Genomic DNA, 20,914 nt, shown 5'->3' on the forward strand with positions numbered 1-20,914 from the left:
GCCACATGGTGGGTCAGCTGAATGTAAGGCCTACATATATCCCTTCATCAAATGTGTTCACCATTTGCCTGAAGAAGACCCAGTAGGGTTGAAACGTCACCTTTATATTAAATATGGAAGTTTTAAGCAGTGTTGCAGACATTACATTCTTTCACTTTAGTATTTTTCATTTGTCCTGCACCTGCCAGAAGGTGGGATGTGCACACAATTACTTTTATAAATGTATAGACGCATGTGCCCACAAACAGATGGATGTTAGAGATAAGCAAATTTTAATTTATTTGCTAATCAAACTATAATCATTAATCAGACACTGCAGTTTTAAGGCTCAAAGTTGACTTTAACAGGCTGAATATATATATATATATATATATATACACAAAATGTTAATTGCAATGCTGCATTTTCTAATTGAAATAATAGACACTTTGTGTAAATGTTATAAACACTTTATTTTGGTGTGTGCATATGTGTGTATTAAATGTCATTGAGATAGAGCATTGAGGCAGCAGTGGCAAGTAGGGCGACAGCAGAAGCCATGGCAACACCTAAACAACACAGAGGAGAATTAGGACAGTGCTCGCACAAACATGTACACACTCACACCATACCTCTATGGTTGTAATGTCAAGTTGTACATTCGTAACTAAGTTTAAAAGTCAAAAACTAAACAAAAAGGCTGACTGGTCCTGACTGGATGATGTACAGTACAGTACAGCAATTATCTTCACAGTGCATGCTGGGAAGAGGGCGGTAAAAAACAACCACTTAAACTTCCTGAAACATATTTCACTAACTCCACAGTCTACATACTGTAAAATAGTAATGTGTCGTGACTACCACAAGTTAACACTGTAGTCAAGAGACCATTTAAAAGAGGTGGCAGAAGGCTGTGTCCTTTTTTTCCTCTTTTCGTAGCATTTATAACGATGTTATGAGAATGTTTCTAAGCCTAATTGTAGGTAGTACAGTGGAAAGTGTTTTACCAATATAGTTGTTTCTCTTGGGCTCCAGCGCTTCAACAGTTTCCACAGCGGCCACTGAAAACACACAATTCCATGAATTACAATAATACAATATCAGGTTAACCTGGGAAATCAGAGAATTCCTTTACATCGACTGGGATAACCTAGTTACAACCGACCTTTATATACAGCTGTTCAGGAAAGGCTCGGTAATTAGAGAAAGCACACTGCTTTTTTTTTTCTACCAAGCCTGTTTGACTTTGGATTGAATTATTTTAAATTACAAGTACGCATAGCTATGGTGATGAAACATCTTTTCATGGCGAAAAACTAAGTTTTCCTCAGCAAAAACCTTTCTGTGCTTTATGGATTTGGGATGAAAGATATGTATAATGTATAATGCTCAGGAGCAAAACAAGTTTTAAAGGGGACATATCATGCTTATTTTCAGGTTCATACTTGTATTTTGTGTTTATACTAGATCATGTTTACATGTTTTAATGTAATGCAGGTAAAGCCCAGTAGATACAGTGTATTGATATTCTTTTGCCGAAATCCTGATTATCATTCTAGTATGCATTTTTAACAATGATGGGATAAGAGAAAAGAGAATAAAAACTGAAACTTCTATCACAATGTGCTCTGAATCAAAATATGTTTTGGTGTGTAAATCCTACTTTAAAAACTCAAAAGCATGAACCACATAGTAGATGCTGTGCAGACACACACTCTTTCTCTACCTGCTGCAACATCTCTCTCTGTGATTTCAGCAGGCGTTTCCTGCCTGGTGTCCAAGTCTTCCTCGGCTGCATCAATGTCCAGCATCTCCTTCAGCCGGTCAGTCACCTCGGACAGGCCCTCATCGCTGAACTGGTAGTCACACACACACACTGGCCCGCTCACTTTTACTGGGCAGAAGATACGACGAGGGAGACAAAATTGCTCTGAAAGAAAGACAAAGAGACTCAGATGAACAGCGAGAGGAGTGGTTGCAATGGCTTGAATTGAATGTTTCGTTTGTTTTCGTTAAAGACACTAAAGTGAGACTAATGGCGTTTTTCCATTACAGGGTACCTGCTCAACTCGCCTTGACTCTACTCGCCTCGATGCACTGTGCGTCCGTTTTCCATTGCAGATTTTAGTACCGCCTCAGCGTGGCTGGTCGTCATAGTGGCGCCGCAGTAAACTGCCGTGACCTAACGCCACACACACACACAGAATGTCGAAGGTGTGTTGTTGTTGCCACAGCCAGAAGACATTTTGTTTCAAAAGAAGCTGGAGGCAGCAAAAAAAAAAAAACACAGCTGGCTAAACTATTTAAAAATGGCGGGTTTGTTCAGGACACCCCCCTCTGTCGCTTTCACGTCACCTTTTGGTATCGCCTCAGCTCGCTTGGAACCTCGACTGAGGTGGTACTAAAAAAAGTACCTGTTAGCAGGTACCAGGGACCTTTTTTCATAATGGAAAACCAAAAAAGGCGAGTAGAGTCGAGGCGAGTTGAGCAGGTACCATGTAATGGAAAAGCGCCATATGTAGATTAGGTAAACAGCAGCTACAGTTGCTACAAGTGGCAATAACATGATAATGGCACATGACATTTTTCTTCATTTACCAACAATCTCTTGAGTCAACAGCATGTTTGAGCTTCACAACTGCAGTTGGATACAGAGGGCATATTACATAATTTTCACTTAACTATCTTAACTTTCCCCATTAAGATGCTTGTTCATCTTTGTGCACTGTTCACCCAGCACTGTTACACCTGTTTTTAACTGTTGGTATGCAGGGGTATTGTAAAGTCAGGTAATGATTTGCCCACAGTTGAGCTTCCAATGCAGACCTTCCTATCAGCATAGGAATCCTACATCTTTACTGGGATTGGTTGACCCGAAACCCACCTACCACTCTGACCTAAACCTTGAACTTAATCTATAGCCACACAAGCTTATGATTAATGGAGCAAACTTGTTAACTTGCGCACGTGTGTGTGTGTACCTGTCTGTCGTTTTACTTTGCTGCTGCCCTTGCTCTCCTCTTCTGATGTCAGCAGCTCCTCCAGCAGCATCTGAACCCTTGTTGCCACCGTAGAAACTACGTCCCTCTTCAGCAGCTGTCCACAATGAAGATTTCAAGACAAAATGATGGATTGTTTTTTTTTTTCAGTTTGATGTGACTTTGTCTGCTGAATTACAGCATTACCTTCTCGGCCAGTTTGACCTTTGGTTTGTTGCTGTGTAGGTAAGCTCTGCTGTGGATCGCTCCTCTGATTGAAACACTGCCTCCACACCGCTGGACCACATCTGTTAACCTCTGGTCATCCTAACACACAGGACATCACTGTCCTCTTTTATAAACAGCTAGTACAACAGTCAACTTGATTAGTAGCTTCATTCCAGCCATGATCACTTATTTTACCAAACCACAAATATATACAATGTTTAAATTTTAAAAAGTGGTAAACCACAAAATTATTCCTTCTTGCGATATGTAGTTGTTGTGCAACTGTGTGTGTGTGTGTGTGTGTGTGTGTATATATTTTGTGAGTGTGTTTATGTCTCTTACCGGTGTGATGAGTATCTGAGCTGTGTACGTCTGTCTAACGTTCCTCTTCTACAGAGAAATATCAGACACACTGGGTTAGAATAACACTCCCGTCTTTCACACAATCCAGAGAATCAGCTGTAGTTACATGTAGTTCTTTTGGGTTTTAGTATATTATATTTACTTATATCATATTACAGCAGTCTGGCTTTTTAACCTCTCTCAGCCCAGAGACAGTCAGGACCTGTATTTATCAAGCCTCTCAGAGTCCCTCCAAGAAATTTAGCTGACAGTTAAAGTTATATAAAATATTGGACCGGTTTTCCTCAAACCAGATTTTTTCCCCAGTTTTGACACAAAGATTAGTGCATCAAATTCCTAGACTGCATTAAATGAAATTAGGTCTGAGCAAGCATTCAGAACAAAAAGAGGAGTGTGTTAAACAGACAAGGATGAGTCAGTGTTAAAGGTGCTGGTGAAAGGATGAAATACAATCCAGGAGGGTCGTTTTGAGTTATAGATGCATAGATTTGTCTATCACCAGACCCAAATGGCATCTGCAGATTTTTATAGTTTTCAGCAGTGATCCAGAATGAAAATCCGCAGAATTTTTCACAATGTTTTTTTGTGTTTGTGTGTTAACATTCTGAGTTTTTTCTTTTTTTTTGATTTGTTTAAAATCTGTGGAAAATGGTCGTCGGAATTTTGCAAATGCAGATTCCAACACAGCAGAATAGTTTACAATACTATGCTGCAGGAATGAGACAGCCCAGTTGTCAGTCTGCAAATGGACAACAGAAGTACATTTTACAAGACAATTACTGCCAAAATGCCTTCCAGCAAGGGTCCAAAAATATTGTTTTGATAGCAACCTTTTCAAGGGAAATACAAATTTTAAAGATTTATACAACCTGCCCGCCTGTGAGCTCTGTGTCCTCTGCCAGCTTTTTTCCATCAATCAGACATACTCCACTCTCCAGCTGGTGTGCCCACACTTTTAGTTCCTCCTGAAACAAAGCATGACCTGAGAACAGTTCCACTGAAGTTCCTCAAAATTGTGGTTGTGTGTGTGTGTGTGTGTGTGTGTGTGTGTGTGTCGCATCGCTAACCTTGAGACTTGTATCCATGCTTTCTGTACCGGTTCTGTTGTCTGGTAGTGGTACCAACATGTCCACATTTATACAACATGACACCATGCTCCAGGAGGAACACACACCTGACTGGTACTTCCAGTCCGCAGGCTTGGCCATGCTCTGGAACAGCCAATGACATTGATACGATTGATCACAGCACAATGCCACATGTTTAAATCAAAATATCATGTCACGTCTGAGATCATCTGACATGTATAAATTGGCTCCTCATTTAGTGAAGACAGCTTGAGTATGAGTCACAAGCTTAAAATAACCTGGATAGTTTTTCTAAAGGGGTTATGTGTTTATTAGCTTAAAACATTTCAGCTTTCCTTTGCTATGGGTAGATGTGTCTAATGTCAGTAACAAAACTCTTCAGCTTAAAGCTCTATTCGTACAGGACTAGAAATACCGGACTTCTAGTAATTTTTTATAATTGCGGAGGTCATCTGTGATCTTAATCCTGTGTGAATCTGCCATGTCAGTAATTTGTCAAGTACAAAATTCTTCAGTAATTACCTACCACATTTCACCAAGCACAGATGTCATGTGATAATAATAGTCCCTTGGGAATCAGCATCTCTGTGATTCGAGTTCGTATTGGCTGCATCAGCGATTATAAATGAAAATTTTGACAGAACACTGACATCATATCCGGGGAATAATGTCAGTAAATTTGAGTAAAATACAGACTTTGCTTTTTCCGTGTAAATGCGCTGCATAAAACACAGACTTTGGGGGTAATTTCTAAATTACATTAGGCCCCCTGGTAATACAAGTCCCATGCGAATATGACTTTAGACAATACACATTTAAGGAAACAATGCAGGGGCTCAAGTACTTTTTGAAGGCACTATACAATGGATTAAGTGCAATGACGGTAGATGGAACATGTGGCTTTGTGATAAATTACAGGTGTTAACTAACCTTGGGATCTTTGACGTCAAAGGTCCTGCAGAAGGTTCTAATAAGTCGGGTTAAAGATTATCCACACACAGTATCTGGTAGTTAACTGATCCAATGAGGAGGCTGTGCAAAAGGATACTTTCTGGTTTTGGGGTTGACGTGCAGTGTGACACAGTCTGTGACGTCATCGTCTGCAGGGTTCCACAGATGCTCCGAGGAGATCAGGTTCTCCACTGCAAAAACCAGCTAAACACAGACAGTACAGATCAGAGGACTAGGACACACTCACAGGTACATGCCAAAGCAAATGTGACGTGTAAATGTCCTTCCGGAGCTTCTTTGCCAGAGCATCACTTTACATAAAGCATTATTTTTTATAACAGAAAGTGAATATTGGACTGCAAATGAATGCTAATGTTGCTCTGTGTCTGCTGGATGTGTAAGCAGGTAATGCTGCTAACATAATGTGATGCTAACACAATAGTCTCTTCCTACCTCTCAGATAGATGTTTTTGAATTGCTGCTGGTAACTATGCACCTTCATTTGAAACTCTGTATTGTGGTGTGCCCCAAGGTTCTGTCCTTGGTCCCGTTCTTTTTCGCTTAGTATGAGCTTAGGTCACTTTAAAGGTATCTCCAATCACTGCTTTGCAGGTGAAAATCAATTCTACGGTTATTTTTTTTTAAGCCCCAAAAGCCACTTTTAAAAAACTAAACTCTCTTGACTCTTGACCAATATGTTAAGTGTTTGATTAATTCCTGTTTTTTTCAGCTAAGAGACATTGCTAAATTAAGGTCCATTGTCTCTCAAATGGAGATTCACTCTTTTACTTCGTCCCATCTCTAATATTGTAGCTCTCTCTTCACATATCTTAACATCCTATTCCCTGGATCGTGTTACAAGTGGCCCAAAATGCTGCTGCTTAAGCTTTTGGCAAGTAGATTTATCAGTCCTCTGATCAGGGTTTGTTGGTTGTAGCTCGCTCCAGCTTTAAACTCAAGGGGGCAGGGCTTTTAAGGTTTGCATCTCTTTCCCTTTGGACAATAGATCTGTGGACACCTTTAAAAAGCAGTTCAAGACCCACCTGTTTAGACTTTGTGTCATAGAAACGTTCTGCTCTTTAAAAGGTGCTACATAATTAAACTTACTTACTAGTCACAACAATTTTATAAGCAAGGGAAATCTTTTAGCTGATTTCAATGTTTTTTTCCTGCCCCCTTGTGGCCAGACATGGATTCATGCAGCTTTAAGAGTGTGCACATCATCTACATGTACAGTGTGTTTCTATTAATCTCACCTGTCGGACTGTGGTAAGTGTGTCCTTGGAATCAGTATCAGTGATGATGAAGACTCCCAATACAGACAGGCCTCCGGGCAGCATCCGAGACACCTGTAAACAGATCAAACCAGTAGCAAACGTAAACTTTTAACAACTCACAACAGTTTAAAAGCATGCAGACACTGACAAAAACACCTTTACTTTTTCTGGCAATAGTTGTCTTGCTGTCACTTCAGCTGTTCAGTTTAGCGTTCAATGGACGTACCCTAAACTGTATGTTCTAAAATACATATATAGCTCCATGTATTTGATTCTAAAATTACCGTAAGTCATTACATAGAGCTAGATGGAGCTATATATATTTTACAACTACTTCAACCCAGTTAAAGTCTTATTTATTTTTTTATTCCTTATTATTAATTGACAGTATCAGCTCCCTGTATTAACTAGCAAAAACAAAAATTGTCCCAGTGTGTTCTAAAAACCCTCCACACTGTGAGTTCTCATGCAGTACACTTTGATACACACTTAAAAACTCAAGAGCACATGTATTAGGATAGAGCCTTGTCCCTCTTTACCTACCTGTCGAGCATGCTCAATCACCCACTCCTTGTCCGGAGAGTTTCCAGCTGCAGCAGCAGACTCCTCTTTTTGAGGCGTCCGAGTTGCTGTGACGACAAAATCCCTTTGTGTTGAACTCTGAAATGTTTAGTCATCAATATCGATTACTGTCTCATTACTCCATATACAGCAAATACTCCACATCATATCATGTCTTACAAAACCTTGACACTAATTGACATATGTGTTAGCTAGTTTACATCCTGAACAGAAATGTTACTACAGTCTGTGGTGTTGCCCTGTGTTACAGGTGAAGTGGCTACTTACTAGTAACTGCAGTGATTAACATACTGTATCTGGCTGTTTTAAAAGCAAACTTTTACAGCTGGACTGATGGTATACTCTGAGGCATAACACAAACAACAGGACAGGATCACTGAGCAAAAGCTAAACAACAAATAGATGTTTGTGTGTTCCTTACCTGTCCAATAAGCAGCCCTGTGATTGAGCCTGCTTGTTGTTCACATAGTTTAGACAGATATCCCTCCACGGCATCTTCTACTATATAACTACGACCCATACTACCTAAAGAGAGTGTGGAAAGAGATGGGATACCAAATCAGTAGCCACTTTTTTCTTTATCAGAATGTCTGCAATGACAAAGTGCTGGAAAAGGGAAATGAGGAGGAACAGAACACAGAACAAGTGAAGACTTGACATAGCCTAGACGTTAAGCGTTATCTTCAAAAAAGTAACAAGTTATTAAACCACGTAAAACTTGAGTTTAACGTGGGTCGCATGGTTAGGGGATGTATGCCCCTCTAACTTTAGCTAACCGATATTAATTTACTACATTAAGCTACCGTTAGATGGTCAATGTTGCATTTAAAAATAGTTCGTACAGCTTGAAAGTGCCTATCCAGGTGTGCTGGAGGAAAATACCTGACAGAAGCAAGACAGTCGGTAAAATATGAATCAGGAGCCAGGCTACTTGCTATTAATTTTGACAGCTGGCAGTGGTTCGTCAGCAGAGCAGTAAAACTCAAATTACCACTATGCTTTGTGCAGTGACGTATTTCCGTCGCACGTCTCTGTCGTATGGATTTAAGGGAAGTCAAATGGTCAAGTTACACAACGAAAGACAAACAAATGACGGAACATTGTTATTTTTTCTTTGAAATAAAAGATGTTAAGTTTCAGACACTGTAAAAAATCACTTTGGTTTACAACGATGACGACGTTTACACTTTAAAGAACAGTTAACGTTACAATGCATTTAACTGAGAATAAAAGTATTTGTAACGTTAGCGGTTCACTAGCATTAAACTAGCACTTCTGTCTGTGTGCAGTGTGTTATGTAAAGGTCAATTCTGTCTGACAACTATCATGCAAACTAAGGTTTTCAATAACAAATTCATATTTTATTATAAATGCAAAACAACAAATGTTACCCCAAAATGCATTTTTTTTTATGTAAATTCAAGGAATACATTAAGCCTCTCAAACTTATAGACAGTAAATAAAGCAACAAAACTGTCACACTACTGTATCGTGAACTTTTAGAGGAATAATGTATTTTGGTCTCTTATTTGAATTGTAGGCCTATATAATTGTTTCGAATTCATCCCCTTCTACATACATTTTCTTTTTAATTTACACTATTTTTATTTATTTTAAGTCATATTATTGTTTCTCTGGATCATTATTTTGAGTATGTGTCTGAAATGCTGTATAATTGAATGTTTTTTTTTCTAATAAAGTTGTGAAATAAATACCGAATTCATGTTCTACAGCAACAAATACAGCAATTTGAGTTCAGTCATTGCAAAACTGTCATGGCATCCTGGCTACAGTAACTTTAGCCTGTTTTCACTTAGTGGTCTGGTGTGCTTTATTTTGAAAGTTCGGAGTGGATATCCTGCTTTTGAATGAGTGTGGCTTGACGCTTTCTTGGTTCTTAGTTCAGCGGGTTTATGGACAGTGCAACTGTTTATTTTATCAGAGTTTAATGTCCATTTAACGTTACTGGTATTTATAGGGGGATAGGTGGAAATGGCGGCCGTCCTGCTGCAGGTTCTGGAGCGGACGGAGTTAAATAAACTCCCGAAAGGCGCCCAGAACAAGCTCGAGAAGTTTGTAACAGAGCTGCAAAATGCTAACGAGGCGCTCAGGACGCAGCATGAGCGGTTCAAAGCAGACAGTGGTAGGTAACGTTAGCTACTGTAGAAAGTAGAAAGTAGTTGGGTGATTTGCATGTATAAAAAACTCATGTCAAACTCCAGTATGACTTTAATATGAAGCTATCTTCTGGTAAATTCGGTGCAAAAAAAATCAAACGATGTGCGTCATCCACAATGCTTACAGCTGCCCGCTAACGTTAGCTACGATGTCACTTTAAGGCTAACGTTAACTTTGCCGGAAGGGGAGTTGTGCCAATAGATCTAGACCATGATAGTTTTTTTATATTAATAAATTACTTTATGGTATGTTGAATTAATGCCGACTTTAAGAACAATTCCCAAATATTTGGTTGAGGTCTGTAATGTTCACATATTTGCTTTCAGAAGAAACATTGCATTACTATGATTTCAAGTGAAGTCTCGCATGACTTTTTCAGCTGAATTTACAATTATGCATTTTGTACTATTTCTTATTTACGATAACGTGGTTTTATCCATCCTACCCTATACATTACACCACGGTTCCACTGACAATTGTCAACTTGAGTGGGCTGATATGAAACATTACAATATCAGGTCATCAACGTTTAAAAACTCCAGCTTCCTGTATTTGATTTCTGAATATGTATGAAATATTTCTAAATATTTATCTATATGTTCTGTGGCACACAATGAAGCCAGTTTACAAAGCGGAGTACCTACTGCTGATAACGTCTGTTGCTGTTTCAAACTGTAGTCTTTCAACAGACAGTAGTGGGTAGTGAAATATAGCTTAAAGTACATTTGTCTGTGTGGTGTAGGTATTATGTTGTATGACGTGCACTCATGTTTTCCTGTTTAATGTTCTCTGCCCCTACAGAACAGCAGTACTTTGACATTGACAAGAGACTGGCAGAAAGTCAGGAACAGATCCTGTCAGCCACCAAAGACCTGCAGACACTCAAGGAGGAAAATAAAAAACTCAGTGAGTTTTCACACACTTATTATTAACACACATGTTCTTACCTTTGGTTATTGAGGAAGCAGTGCTTTAAGTACACAGTTGCCACTTCTTATTAGACAACTCTCACACCAAAACCATCTAGATTGATAAATAGCACTACAGGTAAGAGGAAAAATATGTTTTCTTGATTTTGGGTGAACTGTCCCTTTAAAGTGTGCTTCCTATTTTTTATGGTTGTTTACGTGATCCTCAGTGTCTAATTCTCTGTGCAGATGAAGAGCTGAGCACTCTGAAGGGAATAGAGGGAGAGACCTCTGAAGATAAACCACCACAACAGGTTAGCATGCACCTCATGAATATGTAATGTTAATGGTGTTCTGTTATTGTTTGGGTTGCTTTGACACTTATGGAATACTCCACCCAAAAATGTTCATTATTTTTCTGTTGATGAAATTAAATGATAAATGAAATGATGGAATTTTTGTCTGATTAGTGAAGAAGTGAAGAGCAAATTTATTTCACAAAATCATCTGTGTATTAGCTGTTCCCCTCTGAAATGTGTAAACAGGCCTGAGCCGACCACAGATGTGGAATCATACATGTAGCTCATATATAATGACCATTTAAAGCTTAGCTGTTTAACACTGTATTTGTTATTCACGTTATTCAAACAACCACAATCTAAAGAATTCTACAAACTCTGGATAGTATCATAGTTCTAGTTGTCAGTTATTAAAAGGTGTGCAAAAAACCCAACACCACAAACCAAGTTTGTTAAACAAGTACTTTTGGCTTTTTTTTTTTTTTTCACACCTTGATTACTGCTGTGGGGTTTAGCCCAGCACTTCAACAATTAATATTAAAAACTACAAGTGATTTCAGAATAAAGCTGCATGTGTGGCTCTCATGTGGGTTTAGATCAAATGTTGATAAAATGCATGAAAGCCTCCCATGGTTTAAAGTTAAAAATAGATTTGTGTATTCACTAATGTTTTTTTACATAATGTTATAACAAATAAAACACCTTTTACTTTATATAAAACACTGTCCTTTAGTACTGATACACATCATTATCCAACGAGGCATGCAGTAGGAGGTAGTTTTGAAGACCAAATCAATTCAACGTTCCTTCAGGTACAGAGAAATGTGTGAATGGAACTCTCTCCCAAATACTATTAAACAACAAAACACTCAGTATGGTTTTAAAAAAATCACTTAAGAAATATTACCTTCAAAGAAATTTCAGTATCTAATACCAATTTAGAGAGAGTCTGCTATTGGGCTTTTTTGTTATATCTTATCTCTTAAAATAGATTTATTCAGAGTAGCGTAATGTCTTTTCTTTTTTTGATTAATTGCGTTAACCGTACAATTTAAATATGATTTGTGTTTTTGAATGTTGTGCAATGTGAAGTAATGTCTGTGTGTGTATGGTGTGTAATGTGATATCGTAAATTGTGTTGTTAATGACAGATTGTAGGACCCCAGGAAGAATAGCTTTTAGCTTATGCTGAAGCTAATGGGGATCCAAATAATACAAACAAACAAAAAGTTCAAATACTGTATGTAATCTGTTTTTGTGTGTGGGTCCACAGCAAACCAAAGCCAAGTATGAGATTGAGGCGGAGAAGAGAGAGCTGGCGAGGATGCTGGAGAAGAGAACACAGGAGGTGGAAAACCTCAGTGGTAAGAGAACAACTTTACACACACGCATTCACACACAAACAGTCCAAAGACACAAATCTGGATACATTGTATGTTAATACTGCATGTTATGTTTCCATCAGCACATGTGTTTTTCTTGTTAGACATTTGGTTATAATGGCAATTTAATTTTATATCACAAATATGCCTCAAAGGGCTTTACAATCTGTACAGCATACGACCCTCTATCCTTAGACCCCCAATTCAGGTGTGTGTGTGTGTGTGTGTGTGTGTGTGTGTGTTTGCAGAGGATGTGAAGCGTCTGAATGAGAAGCTGACAGAAACCAGCAAAGTGAAGATGGAGCTGCAGTTGAAACTGGATGATGTCCAATCATCTGAGGCTTCTGTACAGGTACACACTGGATTTCATGGAAACCCTGACAGCTCAATGTTAAAGCTTATGTGGAAGTCCATTAAGCTGCAGTTTTTCCAATGACCACTAGAGGCTGGCTCCAAGAAAACTCTTGATTTAAAAGAAAACCCACATATTCTCTTAAAAAATACAAAGTAATTCATGTTTCCTTCCAGAAATCACATTCTTAACAGCTAATGCTACTTCCTCCAATGTTTGTATGTATTTTGGTAAGTATACTGTTGGCTAATCCTTTGGTGTGCCTGTTACTAATGGTAATGTATTTTCAGAATCTTCACTTACTAATGGGAAAACATAACATATTTTTATGACTCCTGACCACCAAAATTTGTTGCATAAGCAGTCACAAAGACTCTCTGAATCTGTTTTATGTCTTTAATTTTATTGGAACTAGGGCTGCAACTAACGATTATTTTCATAGTCAATTAATCTGTCGATTATTTTCTCGATTAATCGATTAGTTGTTTGATCTATAAAAATGTCAAAACATGGTGAAAAATGTGGATCAGTGTTTCCCAAAGCCTAAGAGGACGTCCTCAAATGTCTTGTTTTGTCCAAAACTCAAAGATATTCAGTTTACTGTCACAAAGGGAAGAGGAACCTAGAAGATATTCACATTTAACAAGCTGGAATCAGAGAAATCTTATTTTTTTTAATTAAAAAAAGACTCAAATGCTTAATTGATTATCAAAATAGTTGGCGATTAATTTAATAGTTGACAACTAATCGATTAATCGATTCATCTTTGCACCTCTAATTGGAACCATACAATTATAGATAAAGTGCCAAAGGCTCAGATTTGTAGTGCTTTTTTGTGATTGTCTGTCCTGGCTTTGTATGTTGTAGCACCGAGAGAAGCGAATGGAACAGGAGAAAGAGTTACAGGAGAAGAAAGTCGAGTGGTTAACTACACAACTGAAGACCAAAACTGAAGAACTGTTGAACACCAACAGAGAGAAAGGCAAAGAGATACTGGAACTACGGGGTGGTCTGAGGAACAGCAAGGAGCAGGTAACACACAAAATACACACACAACAAAAAAAAGAATAAACTGAGCAGATTGTGTAATATATACCAACTGTATCCCTATTGGCTTCTACCTCCTATATTACCAGTGACTGTTGAATGTTATAAAGAGTTAACTGTGCCAGTATGTGTGCTGTTCTTCTCCATGTAAACGTAGCCTGCTGGCTGGAATGTGAGATACAGTTAGATGACAAGCTTGTGTTTATTCTTTAGAGGTTTAAAAATGTTTTTTGGTCTGTTGAGCCAGACCAGCTCCACTGTTTTATCTATCTATATTCCTAAATGTAAGGGATAAAACGTTTGCAAAAAGAAAACATGTTGGCAAGTCACAGGGACATAACCCTTCAACCTACCCACTAAAACCTTAACTGCCCTAAACAGAACTAGTGATAGACCGATTTTTATTGGCCGGCTGATATATCAGGCCGATATTTGCGTTTTTACGTGCATCGGCCGATACGCGGCTGCTCCGTTCGCCGATAGTTTTTTCCCGGCATTATTTACAGACAGGCGTCCACATGCAGCTCTGTGTTGCTGGAGACGCTGCAGTTCACATGCAGACCATGCACTGCCCCTCCCCCACTAGCTTAGTGCTGGCAGTCTTAAATTACAAATCAAGCACTTTATTTCAATGGCTACTTTTCAGGTTTATTGTTTTTTTTAAATAATTTAAATGTGTTGACAAAGGACATTTTGTGATGACCTGATTATATCTGTCTTATAATATTACATTACATTACATGTCATTTAGCTGACGCTTTTATCCAAAGCGACTTACAATTAAGTGCTTTCAACTGTGAAGGTTCAAACTCCAGACCACAAGTAGTAAGTGCAAATACAGTAGCTTTAAATAGGCAAAGCTACAAAGAGACAAATGAAAGTGCAGGTTCGAAAGTGCAAGTTCAAGAATTTTATCCGAGGTGTAGTCGGAAGAGATGCGTTTTTAGCCTTCGGCGGAAGATGTGTAGGCTTTCGGCCATCCTGATATCGATGGGGAGCTCGTTCCACCAATGTCAGCAAGCAATGCATCATCAAGGCTGTGTTGTAGATGTTGATGAAAGCCTTTTACCCTTGCACAGTTAACCATATGCAGTGCACCCATCCATATGATGCACATTGCACACATAATTTGGGTGATATGAATGTAGATGATTGCAGAAGTGACACTGATCTGTGTTTTTGTTTATTATTTTTCAAGAAATGGCAGAGTAGATTCCGAAAACAAATCCAGTGTGGCAGGGTTTACATCTTTATGATGTAAATTGAGGGAGCAAAAGCAGTCTCGGCTCCAAATATCGGCTCAAGAAAATCGGCAGCCCGTATCGGTCATCGGCTAAGGCTGACAAAAAAAAAAAAAAAATCGGTTTCAGCACTAAAAAATCCATATCGGTCAATCCCTAAACAGAACTGTTATTTGTTACAGCCATTCTAGCGGGTGACAGGAAGCCTTGACCTACTGTACCTATTTCAACGTTTGCTACTGGTCTTTCTGCCCTGCGTTGTCGGATTTCACCAAAATGTCTCATTTAAAATAAGGACATCATGAGGCAATGGCGTCCTGTCCACAGTGCTAATGTCTTTTGAAATAACTTTTCTCTTTAACAGGTGACCAGGCTGGAAAGACAACTCACCTCTCTGAAGCAAACCAGTGAAAGTCAGAGTAAAAGAGCCGAAGACCTCAACAACAAACTGAAACAGGTAATATAAACTCAACAGTGTGGTCCTCAGCTAAGAATTTCATGAAAAGACAAGTTTTAAGATTTACGTATTTGCTCCTCATACCATTTGCATTCTGCGTGTCTGCATCTGTATAGGTTGGTTAAGGTCCTCACACCACAGTAAAGACCCCCAGGTTGTCAGAGCAGGGACTGTAGCCGGTCCTAGCAAAAACTGTATGATCTTACAGTAGTCATAGACTTATATGACCTAATAACCTTACTCCAAGCCTCAGAGACACTAAGTTGGTGAAGATATTTTTAACACAGCACAACAGTGCAATAGAAATTTACTTTGCATTTTTTGCTTTTAGTTTTTTTTTTCCTCAGTGAAACAAGGAGTTCACTTAATATGCACAGGACACAAGACATGCAGGGGTGTATACATATGCAGTGTTATTCATTGTTTATATGTCTGTATGTCTCTCCAGTCTAAAGACGAGCAGAGTTCCATGGAGGAGAAATACCGCAACGAGCTCAACGCTCATATCAAGTTGTCTTCCCTCTACAAGGTAAGAATCACTGCAAGGCGCCTGGGATAAATAGATTCTCTAAATAAAAAGGCATCAGCTCTACATTGTCCTGCCATGCTATTCCCTGTGTATAGTCAGTATGTGATGTCTTTGTTCTCCCTGTAGGGGTCAGCGACAGACATGGAGACAAAGAATCAAGAACTGAGCAGAGCATTGGAAGAGCTCAGCAAGCTGGTTAAAGAAACTGGGGAAGGTATCGCAACAGTTTTTGAGTTGTCTTCCAGAAAAGTTGTAAAAATTGTATGCTCGGGTAAATCCATGTGATAAATTGAATCACTGTTTTGTCAGCTTGACAGAATTTCTAATGGCCGTTGTTCACACTAATCATCTGTGGAACTATTAGCCTGACAAAATGTGTCCCATCCTTACCATTGCTAGTGGTTTGGCTTACTGATAATTGTAATATTAAACATTGTTAGGAAACACCAGACTCTGAATCAGGAAAATGCCACTTAGGGCCTTGTTTTTGTGTGTGTGTGTGTGAAGTGTTCATTTCCATCTAATAAGTATTAATGTTGCCCTGACCTGTGTGACTGTCTGTCTTTGCAGCCAATAAGGCTCTAGAAAAGAAGGTGTCGGAGGGAGAAGAACTGAAGAAGCGACTTGAGGCAGAGCTTGGAGAGAAGGTCAAGAAAATGGAGAAAGAGCTCGAAAACGCCACAATGAAGGCTGCTGGCAAACACTGCTGTAAGAACACATTTTGTTATGTTATATCTAACTTTCATATCGAGATGAATCTGTTTGTCGTGTGCAAAGAGCCATTTGCACAGTATTATGTGTGTACAAATGTGCATTAAGTGTGTGTACAAGTATGTCTGCACACACCTGAACACCTTTTTATTTCAGCGTGTGGGGTTTGTGTGTGTGTGTTCTGTTCTGATCCAGGTGTGCCCTCTCTGAGTGAGGAGCAGTTGGACACCATGTGTCCATCAGCAGCTGCCATTGCTGCCATTGTCAAGCCCGGCATGAAGTTCTTTGATGTGAGTTTAATGGGAAATACCAGGGCTGGATGAAATGGTTGAACTTATACTATGCATAACAACCTATAAAGTAATCACGTTGATATTTACTTGCAGTGAACTACGTTCCACAGGTTTTCACTGTTAGACGACACACTTCACACATGTAAAACATCAATAAGTGATCATATTACCCAGCTGTGACTTTAAATCATCTGGCAGCACTCGCATCTACTTAAACATAAGACTTTAATATAATAACATAGATGCTATTTTTGTCCCTGTGTAGCTGTATAATGCGTATGCAGAATGTCAGACCCACCTTCAGCTTGAGAAGCAGGAGACCAGGAGAGTGAGCAGAGTTCTGGATGAGATTGTACAGGAGATAGAGTCCAAGGCTCCTGTCCTCAAGCGTCAGCGAGAGGAGTACGAGAGCATGCAGAGATCCATGGCCTCTCTGTGCAACAAGCTGGAACAGGCTCGAACGGTCTGGAAATCATTTCATGTGTCTTCCGTTTGTCCAAGTTTACATTCAAGTGTATTATTAAGTGCAGATTTGTTCACCTTTTTACTCCAGATAACATCTTCTGTTAAGTTGAATGTGTATTTTGCTTACTTTTTGTCATTAGGAGATCTACAGTTTGCAGAAAGAGAAAGAGGAGGCCAAGCAGCGCTGTGATACTATGGAGAGAGACAAAATGAGGATAGAGAGACAGCTAGAGGATACATCTGCACAGGTACACATGCACGCACACACGCACAAACACACTCACACATACACAGACCAAGTAATACCCAAAAAAAAAAAAATCTAAATGGAGATCTCTGCTGATTAGTGCTGATGCATTCATTATTTTGTTTCTCTTGTCCAGGTGTGTTCTCTTCTGGTGGATCTGGAGGAAGCCAGAGGGAACCAGGTGACCAGGGAAGACGGCAGCTCCGCCAACATTTCCAGCACCTCTGAGGTCATCAGTTCACGCCAGCTGTCCTTCCGCAGTGTGGAGCAGCTGCAGAGGCAGAACCAAAGTCTGCTGAGCAGGCTGAGGCAGCTGGAGGAGGAAAAAGACAGACAGCAGAGCCAAGTGACATCAGCGCGGTAATAAGTGCTAATCTATTAATGTGTTTTTGCAGGTATCTCTGCTTATACAGTAACTGACTCCACAAGTGGCAGATGCTTTTGCCCAAAGCAACATACAAATGAACAAATCCAAGCCTCAGTAGATATACTGGGGCAGTTCCAAATTCCACCTAACTCAAGTGCCAGAAGAGTATAGGTACATGAAGTAAGTGTTAAGTGCGTTTGAAAATACAATTAATTTCTTCGATTTTTAATGGGATAGAGAGTGCAAGAGCATGGTAGGCAAGTTGATACACTCAGAAGATGTAGGTCTTCAAGTGAGTTTCAAAGACAGAGAGGCATTCTGCTAACTGAATCTAACTGTGGTAACCACCGCAGAGGGACCACGCAGGTAGTGGGACAGTAGGACTGGTCATCACTCATTTGCAGATCGTGGAGAACTATTAACTACTATTAAGTTCTGTTGGTATTATGCCTTCTACTATATACTTCTTCTGATAATAATAATAATAATAATAATAATAATAATAATAATAATAATAATAATAATAATAATAATAAAAGTAAAAAAAAATGTTTTACAATAATTATTGCTGTAAGTGCTAATACCTCTGCTATCATTTGTTCGGATATGTTGAGAGGATAATATATGTATGAGGGTGAGAAAAACAAAAGGGGGAAAAATCTATAACAAAATGGGAAATTGTTATTAATAAAAAGAACATCTGTGTATTGTTACTGTCAAAAATGAAAAATAAGGAGATAATGCATGTCATTAACGAATGACGCAGTGAAGCTATTTGAAACGTATTTTAAAAGTTAGATCTGTCTCTCTGGTTCCCTTCAGTGTGTCAGAGTTGGAGGCTAGTGTGGACAAGCTTGAGAAGGACGTTGAGCAGCTGAAAGAGCAGAGGAACCAGCAGAAACAGCTGGCTGACTCCAACGCCAGACAGAGAGACATGTACAAGGTCCTGCTGACACAGAGCACCGGCTTCAGCCTGCCTACTCAAGGTGACATGAAAATATTGAAAATAACACACATTGGCCCTTTATGGGGATTTTCTCTTGAACCATCAGTGCAATCGTTTTTATAGAAGGTTTGATGTGTGTCTGCAGGTTCGGATTCTTCATCCCACCCGGCACATGTTAGGCCTTCAGTCCCAGCTACTCGCTCTACTCCTCAGAGAGCTGCTGCTGCTGAGTCAGCCCAGACTGCTCAGGCTAAAGCTGCTTTAAAACAGGTACTTAAAATCATCTGCACACACTCACACTTAAATCTGCATCTTTCTCCATCCTCCGAAGTAGGACGGAAAAAAAGACATTTAGAAATTCAGTAGCTGTTCTGACTGGATGCGTTTGTGTCTGTGCATCCCCAGCTGAATGATGCCTTCACTCTGTATAAGAAGGAGAAGGCAGAGAACGACAAGATGTCAAATGAGACAAACGACAGGCTCCAGAAGCAGCTGACGGATCTTCGCTCCAGCCACGCCAAGCTGACCTCTCAGCTAGAGTTCAGCAGCAAGAGGTTTGTGAGGCTCAGCACTGCTGCTGTACCTGGCGCATATTTACGGTTGCGTATTGTTTGGTTTTTTTCCGATACCGGTGTTAAAGCAGTACTTTTAAAACGGTGCCGGTGCTTAAACGGTGCCTGAACTGATACTTTTTAAGAAAGTAAAAAAAAAAAAAGAAGAAAAAAAAAAGAAGGGTACTAAACATTTATTATATATATTATTATTATTATTATTATATATTATATTATAATATATATTATTTATTACTACGCCCATATGGTCAAAATTAAATGATTTAATAGTAATGTAATTAATTATAATAACTATAACTTATAATAAACAATAACTTATTTCACCAGTAAATTGCTGTTGAATGACAAAAACAACCACCAGATAGGAAAAGGGTATTTTACAATAACTTTGAATGCACATCGAGGCTGTAGGTTACCAGTTTCAGTGAACGCACCGTCTGTGTTTTTCCCACGTCGGCATCTGCTGCGCTGTAGAGCAGACTGTTGCGTCCCGGTGTTGAAATACAGTCACACTTTACACTGTTTAACGTTAGCTGTCAGCATTTTAACCGTGTTTAATCCAGCTGCTAGCTAAAGGTAGGCTAACGTTACCTGCTGTTGAGTGTAGTGTAAAGTCAGGCACCGAAATTTTCGTTCTTATCGGTCTCGTTACTACCATTTAGGTCGGAACCGGTGCCCTATTGGCACCGTGTTTCGGTACCCAACCCTACTCATATTTCAGTTGTTGGAGATTTATTTTATGTGTTTCTGTGTATGTCAGGTACGAGATGCTCCAGGACACTGTAGCAGCCTACCGCAGAGAGATCTCTGCCCTGCAGGACAGGAACCAAAAAATGGCTGCAACAGCCCAACGACATGAGCACATCATTCACACAATGAGCCAAGACCTCCGACAGGCTAACGAAAAACTGGCCCTGGAAGAGGTGAAGAAGAAAAGAAGCTTAATTATCTTAAGGATAGATGTGATGCTGGATAGATTTAAACTGCACTGTGAGACAGGATTACGCATTGAGTATTGCACTTGTAGAATTCTCACTACAAGTTAAACAGTTCATCTTCTACATAATTACCAACTTTTTAAACACCAGGAGATGCAAACACGTTCTTGACTGAACCAGAAATATGTGTCTGTGTGTATGTATGTATGTATGTATGTATGTATATATATATATATATATATATATATAAATATAAATATAAATAAATAAATAGGTAATAGCGTGGCCAATCACCACTACCCCGTGTTGTTTAAATCTTTGCACTAATGGAGCCTTTGCTCCTGTTGTGACTTCAATATCAATCAATTTATTTGTCATGTAAAATTATATAAAATAAATTTCAGATTAATGTAATATGTTTTGAGAATCTGTTTTAGTGAAAACCCACCACCCACACTGATTAGATCTCCCTTGCCCTGTGAACAACCAGCCTGCAAAATTTAATTCAGATCCATTCATTACCGTTTAAAAAATTC

The 20,914-nt window shown here is 39.1% G+C and overlaps 2 protein-coding genes across 6 annotated transcripts in view; one reads left to right on the forward strand and one right to left on the reverse strand.

Moving 5' to 3' along the window:
• Positions 1 to 427: 427 nt before the first annotated feature.
• Positions 428 to 8,468, reverse strand: odr4 (odr-4 GPCR localization factor homolog). 3 transcript variants are annotated; one of them, XM_031310353.2, is made up of 14 exons: positions 8,329 to 8,468; positions 7,868 to 7,971; positions 7,408 to 7,524; positions 6,844 to 6,936; positions 5,685 to 5,791; positions 5,567 to 5,603; positions 4,616 to 4,759; positions 4,418 to 4,513; positions 3,528 to 3,575; positions 3,165 to 3,284; positions 2,961 to 3,075; positions 1,706 to 1,909; positions 987 to 1,040; positions 428 to 548 (listed from the first exon to the last, which is right to left on the reverse strand). In XM_031310353.2, the coding sequence occupies exons 2-14, from the start codon at positions 7,964 to 7,966 to the stop codon at positions 478 to 480; spliced, it is 1,305 nt and encodes a 434-aa protein (XP_031166213.2). In that variant the 5' UTR covers positions 7,967 to 7,971; positions 8,329 to 8,468; the 3' UTR covers positions 428 to 477. The 3 variants fall into 3 exon arrangements, with proteins under 3 accessions (XP_031166213.2, XP_031166214.2, XP_031166215.2); XM_031310354.2 differs by having other exon boundaries at positions 8,289 to 8,450; XM_031310355.2 differs by having other exon boundaries at positions 8,382 to 8,444.
• Positions 8,469 to 9,309: 841 nt separating this feature from the next.
• The window catches only part of tpra (translocated promoter region a, nuclear basket protein), a 32,858-nt gene continuing 21,253 nt past the window's right edge, over positions 9,310 to 20,914 (forward strand). For 2 of the 3 annotated variants that reach the window (XM_031310351.2, XM_036005188.1), the window contains exons 1-18: positions 9,310 to 9,589; positions 10,426 to 10,530; positions 10,782 to 10,846; positions 12,105 to 12,195; positions 12,462 to 12,565; positions 13,433 to 13,597; positions 15,218 to 15,310; positions 15,759 to 15,839; positions 15,966 to 16,053; positions 16,410 to 16,547; positions 16,746 to 16,840; positions 17,109 to 17,306; positions 17,449 to 17,556; positions 17,692 to 17,915; positions 18,745 to 18,908; positions 19,014 to 19,138; positions 19,274 to 19,422; positions 20,201 to 20,363. In XM_031310351.2, coding sequence (XP_031166211.1) covers positions 9,439 to 9,589; positions 10,426 to 10,530; positions 10,782 to 10,846; positions 12,105 to 12,195; positions 12,462 to 12,565; positions 13,433 to 13,597; positions 15,218 to 15,310; positions 15,759 to 15,839; positions 15,966 to 16,053; positions 16,410 to 16,547; positions 16,746 to 16,840; positions 17,109 to 17,306; positions 17,449 to 17,556; positions 17,692 to 17,915; positions 18,745 to 18,908; positions 19,014 to 19,138; positions 19,274 to 19,422; positions 20,201 to 20,363 — 2,307 coding nt within the window. In that variant the 5' untranslated portion in view covers positions 9,310 to 9,438. The remainder of the gene's footprint in view (positions 9,590 to 10,425; positions 10,531 to 10,781; positions 10,847 to 12,104; positions 12,196 to 12,461; positions 12,566 to 13,432; positions 13,598 to 15,217; positions 15,311 to 15,758; positions 15,840 to 15,965; positions 16,054 to 16,409; positions 16,548 to 16,745; positions 16,841 to 17,108; positions 17,307 to 17,448; positions 17,557 to 17,691; positions 17,916 to 18,744; positions 18,909 to 19,013; positions 19,139 to 19,273; positions 19,423 to 20,200; positions 20,364 to 20,914) is intronic. The other variant, XM_031310350.2, reaches the window with a different exon arrangement.

The sequence above is a fragment of the Sander lucioperca genome, chromosome 9, assembly GCF_008315115.2.
Source record: "Sander lucioperca isolate FBNREF2018 chromosome 9, SLUC_FBN_1.2, whole genome shotgun sequence".
NCBI classification, from domain to species: Eukaryota; Metazoa; Chordata; class Actinopteri; order Perciformes; family Percidae; genus Sander; species Sander lucioperca.

Coding starts and splice junctions, on each gene's coding strand:
- odr4 (XM_031310353.2), bottom strand. CDS start 7,966: ATGGGTCGTAGTTATATAGTAGAAGATGCCGTGGAGGGATATCTGTCT. Junction 4,760..5,566: donor TTGACGTCAAAGATCCCAAG/GTTAGTTAACAC, acceptor TGGCTGTTCCAG/AGCATGGCCAAGCCTGCGGA. Junction 1,041..1,705: donor AGAGAGAGATGTTGCAGCAG/GTAGAGAAAGAG, acceptor GTGTGTTTTCAG/TGGCCGCTGTGGAAACTGTT.